The sequence below is a fragment of the Leptonychotes weddellii genome, chromosome 15 (assembly GCF_054177405.1).
Source record: "Leptonychotes weddellii isolate Sample4059 chromosome 15, ASM5417740v2, whole genome shotgun sequence".
Taxonomy (NCBI): Eukaryota; Metazoa; Chordata; class Mammalia; order Carnivora; family Phocidae; genus Leptonychotes; species Leptonychotes weddellii.
In genome coordinates, this window is record NC_138383.1 from 34,853,152 (window position 1) to 34,861,939 (window position 8,788).

Consider the following 8,788-nt stretch of genomic DNA (forward strand, 5'->3'; position numbering starts at 1 on the left):
TTTTGAAAGTGTTTTGTTTTGTTTTGTTTTTTTTACCAGTCTGAGGCTTGTCTTTTCATTTTCTTAGCAATGTTTTTTGTAGAGTAGAGTTGTTAATTTTGACAAAATACAATTTATCCATTCATCCAGTGCTTTTGGTGTTGTATCTGAGAAATCTTTGCCCTAATGCAGGGTCACGAGATTTTTTCCTATGTTTTCTTCTAGATGCTTTATGTTTTTAAATTTTACATTCAGATCTATAAGCCATTTTGAGTTACTTTTATTTTATTTATTTATTTTTTTAAAGATTTTATTTATTTATTTAACTGACAGAGGGAGACAGACAGCTAGAGAAAGAACATAAGCAGGGGGAGTGGGAGAGGGAGAAGCAGGCTTCCCGCCAAGCAGAGAGCCCGATGTGGGGCTCGATCCCAGGACCCTGGGATCATGACCTGAGCTGAAGGCAGCCGCTTAACCAACTGAGCCACCCAGGTGCCCCTTGACTTACTTTTAGTATAACATGTGAGATATGGGTTGAATAGGGTTTCGGTTAGGATCTGGTCCAATAGGCCTGCACTATTTGTTGAAAAGACTGTCCTCTCTCCATTGAATTGCCTTTTCACCTTTGTCAAAAATCAATTGACCGTATCTGTGGGGATCTGTTTCTGGACTCTTTCATTGATCTATGTGTTTCTCCTTTCCCAGAACTATAATCTTGATTGTAGCTTTATAGTAAATCTTGGTATCAAGTAGTAGGATTCTTCCAACTTATTCTCTTTTTGTTTTAGTTATCCTAGTTCCTCTTTCTTTCTATTTAACTTTAGATTCAGCTTGTCCATTTCTAAGAAAAGTTTTTTTACTGGGATTTTGATTGAGATTGACTTGAAGCTATAGATCAATTTGGGAATAATTGGTATTTTAATATTTTGATTGTTCCAATCTGTGGATATGGTATATTTCTTAATTTAGTTTTTAAAAAAATGTCTCTCATCATTGTTTTGTCATTTCTCTTTTTCTTGTCTCATTACACTGGCTAAAGAAGTATGATTCTGAATAACAGTGTTGAAAGCTGACATGCTTATTCCACATCTTAGCAGGAAAGCATTCAGTCTTTCACATTAAGTATGATGCTAGCTGTAGGGTTTTTTTGTTTTATTTTCTTAAGGGTTTTACTTTTAAGTAATCTCTGCACCCAGTGTGGGGCTCGAACTTATAACCCTGAGATCAAACATCACATTCTCTACTGACTGAGCCAACCAGGCGCCCTAGCTGTAGGTTTTTTGTAGATACCTTCTATCAGGTTAAGAAAGTGCCCTTCTAGGGGTGCTTGGGTGGCTCAGTGGTTGGGCGTCTGCCTTCGGCTCAGGTCATGATCCTGGAGTCCCTGGATCCCTGGTCCCACATCAGGCTCCCTGCTCAATGGGGAGTCTCTTTCTCCCTCTCCCTCTGCTCCTCCCCCGACTGTGCACTCTCTCACTCACTCTCTCTCTCAAATAAATAAAATTTAAAAAGAAAGAAAGAAAGGAAGTTCCCTTCTAGTTGTGCTTTGCTGAGAGTTTTATCCATAAGTGAATGTTCAATTTTGTCTCATTATTTTTATACATCTGTTAACGTAATCATACTGTTTTTCTTCTGTTAATATGGTGAATTACAATGATAGATTTTTGAACATTGAACCAGCTTTGCATTCCCAAGAGAACCTCCACTTTGTCATATATTATCTTTATATATATTGCTAAATTTGGTTTTTAATCTTTTGTTGGGGATTTTTATATCTCTTCATGAGAGAGATATTTATCTTTTTTCTTATGATGTTTTCGGTTTTGGTTTTGACCAGCCTTACAAAGTGAGGCAGGAAATGTTTCTTCCTCTTTTGTTTCCAGAACTGTTGGTGTAAATTTAGTATTATTTCTTCCTTAAATATTTGGTAGAATTCACCAATCAATTTGCCATCCTAGAATTTTCTTTGTTGGAAGATTTCCAATTTCTGTAGTAGAGAGAGAACTATTCAAGTTATCAGGTTTGTTTTGAGAGAGGGTAACAGCTATTTTAGGATTTGTATAGTAAGCAATATATTTCTGTTTCAGATATATTTCAGAAATCCTCCTTTCCAATGACTTGACAAGGCAGCCCTTCTTTTTCTTATTCCTGATATGTCAAGATGTGCCATGACCTCTTTGTTGATATATGGCTCATTCTCTATTCTTTGGGCTAGTGTTCCTATTAGTGACACACAGACTAGCTGGCTGTGTTCCTGGAAGCACTTTGCAATCTTTCCAGCAGTGTGAGGGTACTGACGTCAATGCATCCTTGTCAGTATTAAGTATTGCTGTTTTTAATCAATCTGTAGCTGCTAGGCTAAAATAAAAATTTCATTTTATTTCTTATATTTATCATAAAGTTGGATATTTTTCATATATTTATTAGCTAAGCAACTGAATTTTTGAATTTTGCTCCAAGCATTCCCTGCGAAGAAAAACATTACAGATCGTGTAAGAAAGAGGATGTGTCACTTAAATACAATCAGAGTTAGCCAAAGTGCAGAGTAATAGGGATAACAGATTAGCCCTCTTGTTGCCTTCGAAATTGCTCCTGTTTTGGGCCATGTTCTCTCTCATAACAGTTTACCTTTGAGAAAAATTATTACCTAGGACGTTCTACTCCTTTACTCTGTACAGTGTATGTATTTCTAGTAACTTGTCCATAAATTAATTTTTTATTAATTGTATTTCAGTTGTACATGCATTAGAGCAAGTCACTGTACCCTACCATAAATTATCTTGTATAGCATTTTTCTTTTTTATATAGTTTCTTAAAAACTGGTTTTATGTGAGAGAACAACTACAATAGTGTCTGAGTATATACTGTCCTGACTACTTGTCTTACAACTTAAAAATTCAGTGATTTTAAACCTCCATTCTATTTCTTAGTGAACTATGAAAATAATTCTATGTCTCATTTATTAGCGCTTTAGTTTCCTGGTTCATTCCATGTTCAGAGCAACTTTTGTAAACTTTTTATGTCGTGCTTATCTTTATTACATGCTGTTTTGGTGAAAGATGCTTTTAGGAATTACTTTGTAATTTATTCAGATTAGGAGTTTTTTTCTTTTTTCTCACTGCATTGAGGGCCTTTTCTGTTTTATTGCTATTTATTTATTTATTTGAGAGATAGCAGGTGGAGGGACAGAGGGGAAGGGAGAGGGACAAGCAGACTCCCCACTGAGTGCAGAGCCCAACACGGGGCTTGATCTTACAACCCTGAGATCATGACCTGAGCTGAAATCAATCAAAAGTCTGACACTTAACTAACTGAACCACCCAGATGCCCCCACTCATAGTCTTATGTGAACTTCCTTGTACATGATGAGTCACTTTTCTAGTGCTGCTTTAAAAGTCTCAGTCTTTGAGTTTGGACAATTTGATTATAATATGTTTCAGTGTGATTTCTTGGGTTTATCCTAGTTGGTGTCCATTAGGCTTCTTGAATCTAGATGTCCATTCCCTGCTCCATATTTGGGAAGTTTTCAGCCATTATTTGCTTAAATGAACATTCTGCCCCTTTCTCTCTTCTCCATAAGTCTCTTAGACTTTCTTCATTCTTTTTTCTTTTGTCCCTGCTGTTGGATAATTTCAAATGACCTCTCTTCTAATTTGATGTTAATTTCTTCTGCTTGATTGTGTGATGTTGCACTTCTCTTGTGAATTTTTCAGTTATTATTGTATTCTTCAGCTCCAAAATACTGTCTAGGTTTTATGGGGTTTTTTAAATATTTTTTGTCTCTTTGTTGGTATTCTTTTTACTCATGTCTTATATTTTTGACCTCGTAGAGCATCTTTATGATGCTTGTTTTGAATTGCTTGTCAGATAATTCATGTCTCCATTTCATTAGGATAATTTTTAAAAAGATTTAATTATTTATTTGAGAGAGAGAGCGCACGTGAGCTCGAGTTGGGAAAGGGAGAGGGAAGGATCACCAGTAGACTCTGTGGTGAGTGTAGAGCCCAACGTGGGGCTTGATCTCACGACCCCGAGATCAGGACCTGAACTGAAATTAAGAGTTGGATGCTCAACCAACTGAGCCACCCAGTGCCCCCATTAGGGTAATTTTTTGAGATCTATTTTAGTTTTTTGTTTGTCCCATGTTTTCCTGTTTCTCCAAATGTGTTATAATTTTGTGTTGGGATCTATACATATGAGAAAACAGCCACCTCTCCCAGTTTTTATGACCTGGTTTTGTGCAGGAAAAGACCCTCACAAATGAACTCAGCTAGAGATGCTGGGAACCTCTGAAACCTTTTTTGGGAGGATGAGACTTCCCTGGGCTTGGGTGTGCAATTTCTCAACTAGAGAGCTTTGTGGGTCTTTCAGGAGGTCCTAATCTCTTGCTCCCTCTGGTGCCTGTTTGTGGCACTGCCTGTTTTCTGATGTTAACAGCAGCAAATAGCCCTGTTCTCTCTTGTACTCAGTGGCCACCAGGCATCCAGAGTTTGCCAGCTCCCCATTGGTGCCCACATCAAGTGAGACAGGTACCGTTCCCTTGAGCAGCCCTGTAAAAAGCTGGTGCAGAAGCACATTCCGTTCTTCTCTCTTCCTCTGAGAGAGAGAAGCCTCAAGTTATGCACCTGCTCCCAGTCACACCCAGTTGTACTGGCTCTTGGATGCCACCCCTCCCATTTCTTTGGTCTTAGCAGCATTCAGGCAACCATACTATGGTTGTTCTCTCAGTGCTGTAAAGGAGGCACAACAGATATCAGTCCTTCAGGCAACCGTCCAAAGAGTTGGAACGTTGGATGCACGCTCCACTCCTCTCTTTCCCCGTCCCAAGGGAAGAGTCCGAAGCCGGGGTGTTCTTACCAGGCACTGATCTGTGGAGCTTGGGAGAGGCCCTGACTTGGGGAAGTGAAATTTCTCTTCTCACCCATTTCAGTGCAGCTGTTTTCAGCTTGTACTCCTTGGAGGTACTGCAGCTTCTTAACTGGATTCTGGAAACCTCATAAAGGTATTTTGGTCTGTATATCATTGTTAAAGTAGTGTTTCTGTGGTAGAAGCAGGACTGGGGCTTATGAATCTGCCATCTTGCTGACATCACTCTCTTCTTCCCCTTACTTCTTAAGACCACTGGTTTAGGGGTGCCTGGGTGGCTCAGCCGGTTAAGCGTCTGTCTGACTTTGGCTCAGGTCATGATCCCGGGATCCTGGGATCGAGTCCCGCATTGGGCTCCCTGCTCCTCGGGGAGCCTGCTTCTCCCTCTGCCGCTCCCCCTGCTTGTGCTCTCTCTCTCTCTCTGATCAATAAATAAAAAATCTTAAAAAAAAAAAATACTGCTGGTTTAGAAGTGAAAGGACTTCAGAAACCTGCCCACATATTTATTTTGATCCTGCCTGTTTGGCACTTTGTAACAAAAGACATTTTGAGGCCATACCAAGTATAAATACATCTTCCCTTGGTACAGCTACATTCTATTGCTTACTAATTTTTCTTTTTCTGTCCTTCAAAGTCTGGCTTTCTGGAACGGAGAGAAAGATGCATCTGGTGGTAGAAATATAGGTTGACTTTATATGTAAGTTTCCTGTTTCTAGAGTGCATGATGATGTATTTTGAGACTAAAACACAAAAAGACCTTCCACATATGAATTTCTCCAAGCAAAATATGTTAATAACTATATTATCTATTTTTTTAAAGATTATAATGTCTATTTTTAAAGGCTTTAAATACTTGATAAACAGTAAGCAAACCATTGCATAGACTCTCACGTTGAAGCTTTAGGTGATGGCAGGAACAGTCACATTTCTTATAATGGCAAGTGTGACAAGTTTCCTCTGTGTCTAGAACCAGAACATAAAATGGGAATGCATTGTCATAGCTGTAAATAGTTCACATAGAGCCTACAGTCAGAATGCCTGAATTCCTATCATGGGTCCAGCACTCAGCCAGGCGATCAGGGTCAAGTTATTTAGCCTCTTTATAATCTTGTTTTTTCTCATGTATAAAATGGGTACAGTAATCATAGCACCTACCTTATGGGTTGTTAGGTGAATTCAATGAGATGATTGATATAGATAGATATAAAATTTTTAGATCAGTGCCTGGAATTTAGGAAGTACGGAATCATTTTTAGCTATTATTAAGAGCAGCTATGATGAGATTGCTCTTTTTAACCTTAGTAACTGTTAGATATCATGTTAAAAAAAAAAAAAAAGAGGGGCGCCTGGGTGGCTCAGTTGTTGAGCAACTGCCTTCGGCTCAGGGGGTCCTGGGATCGAGTCCCTCATCGGGCTCCCTGCTCCGTGGGAAGCCTGCTTCTCCCTCTCCCACTCCCCCTGCTTGTGTTCCCTCTCTCACTGTGTCTCTCTGTCAAATAAATAAAATCTAAAAAAAAAAAAGATTAATGACCTTTCTACCTCATTTACAGAGTTGAGACTGTGGGACAGCCAGACAGAAGAGACAGTATAGGAGTGTGTGCAGAAAAACAGAATGGATACGACTCTCTGCAGCGCGATCAAGCAGTGTGCATCAGTACAAACGGTAAGAGATACATAACTGCTGTTTCTTTGAAATATGTGAATTAGTGTAGTAAGATACAAATCTGCCCCAACATCACACATGTGTAGCAGGAGATGAGAAAGTTTAAGTCTTTATGACATATCTGTATGGCTACTATGTACCAGGCATTATTCTATTCCCTTTACAAATAATAAATCATTTAATCCTTTTAACAGCTTGTTGAGGAGGGAAGTAGTATTACACCCATTTTATAGATGATGGAAACCGAGCCACAGGGAGGTTGAGTGACCGGCTTAAACTCCCATAGCTTAGAGGTGATTGAGTTGGGATTTGCACCAGGCAGTCTATCCCTGGATTCCGTGTGCGTAGGTCATCTAAATTCAACATCGGTTGGTGAACCGAGGAGAGAGTTTACTTAATTTTTTATATTTCCCTAGCGTTCTTTGGCCCCTTACTCTGCAGTAATCACACTTTTATATATATTTTTAAATTTTATTTTTAATTTCATTTTTTAAAAGATTTTATTTATTTATTAGAGAGAGAACGAGAAGGGAGCGGGGAGAGGCAGAGGAAGAGGGAGAAGCAGACTCCTTTCTGAGCAGAATCCCAGCGTGGGGCTTGATCCCAGGACCCAGAGATCATGACCTGAGCCGAAGGCAGACGCTTAACCAACAGAGCCACCCAGGCGCCCCTATAGTAATCACACTTTTAAAATCCCCTCTCAAGATGTGTTAAAATGTTGTGGTATGGGTCAAACAGTAGATAGAACAACATTCTTGTTTATTTCATGTGCAACAATGTTGCTGTTCCACAGGATGTAATCTTGTAATGGAGTCAAGTTTCTTTTGATGCCATCCCTGTGGGAAACTCAGTCTCCATTTTAAAAGAGTAGAACCCTGGACCAGAACTCTAAAATGTGATTAAAGCTTTAACTTTTTCTCCTGCCTTAATATTGGAATGCATTCTCTTTGACTAGTTGGCATAACATAATGTTTTCTTGATGTGAGTTGGGAAATTACCTGTGTTACCAGTAATCTAGAATCCGTGTCAGTTCTTCATTGTTGCTCACATGTAAATGACTCTTTACCTTAACATTTTAGGTGCGGTTTTTGTAAATGGAAAAGAAATGACTAATCAGTTGCCAGCAGTTACTTCTGGGTCCACTGTCACATTTGACATTGAAGCTGTGACTCTAGGATCCACCAATAATAACGAAGGAGGAAACTTCAAGCTTCGAGTAACTATTAGCTCAAATAACAGAGAAGTGGTTTTTGATTGGTTACTTGAGCGGTCTTGTGGTTCTCTTTATTTTGGTTGCTCATTTTTCTATCCTGGATGGAAAGTGTTGGTATTCTAGATTTTTGGATGATTGGCTTTGGTTTTGCGGGGTTTTAAACGTAGCTGTCCTCAGCTCAGTTTAGTTGTAATTGGTTAAAAAAAATTGTTAGATTCATCTCTCAGTTAAGCCATTGGAAATGGAAATTGTTTACTGGATTTATTTTGGAATATTTTAGCAATAAGAGATTTGACTGTTGTGGACAAAACTGTAGTGCAGTCAGTCTTACTTGTAGCATAGTGTTAATTGAAATATCAGCATCACGATAAAAATGAAATTGGCTTTTAACGTATGAGGAGATACAGAAAGCCCTATACCCTTCCACTGTGTACTTCTTGAAAAGTTAATTATTAGAACAGAAAAACTTAATGTAACATTATCTTATTAAATTTCTATCTTTTAAGGATCCCAGGCCATGTAAAACTTTAGGATCAAACAGTAGGAATAGACCAGCTAGAAGATGGAGTTCTGTAACATACATTCAGTTGTGTGCTCTCCGCATGAGTGGTGAATATGCTCTCCATATTCAGGTATTTGTAAGCAGTATTGAATTTTATCTCATGTTCAGTAATCTTTAATGTCCCCCAAACGTGATAATATTTGCGTTGTTAAAAATTACTGAGCAAATGTCTACACTAGGCAGAGTATTTTCTTTTTTTTTTTCTGTGCAGTTCGATTCATGATAGACTAGAGGATTTTTACAGGGTAAAACTACTCATGAAAGTAGTATGTACAGCAGTAGCTGTTCACATATATGTAATATGCACACGTGCATAGCCAGCCTCAGCGGTGTGTATGTTAACTGCTCATAGGGTATGAGCTACGGTCCAGTTTAATGTCAGTTTTATAAACGGTCTTTTAGTGGACCAAACAAATATAAGGTAAATACTTGACCTATTTTTTGAAAAACTTAAATTTGTTTAAGATATTTATTTGAAGGACTTACTTAGTGTGTAAAAATGATT

At 38.5% G+C, this 8,788-nt stretch overlaps 1 protein-coding gene across 1 annotated transcript in view; it reads left to right on the forward strand.

Annotated features, from left to right (window-relative positions):
* CRLF3 (cytokine receptor like factor 3) overlaps positions 1–8,716 on the forward strand; it is a 36,149-nt gene extending 27,433 nt beyond the window's left edge. The window contains exons 7-8 of the mRNA XM_006739028.3: positions 6,396–6,508; positions 7,588–8,716. Coding sequence (XP_006739091.1) covers positions 6,396–6,508; positions 7,588–7,844 — 370 coding nt within the window. The 3' untranslated portion in view covers positions 7,845–8,716. The remainder of the gene's footprint in view (positions 1–6,395; positions 6,509–7,587) is intronic.
* The last annotated feature ends 72 nt before the right edge of the window (positions 8,717–8,788 follow it).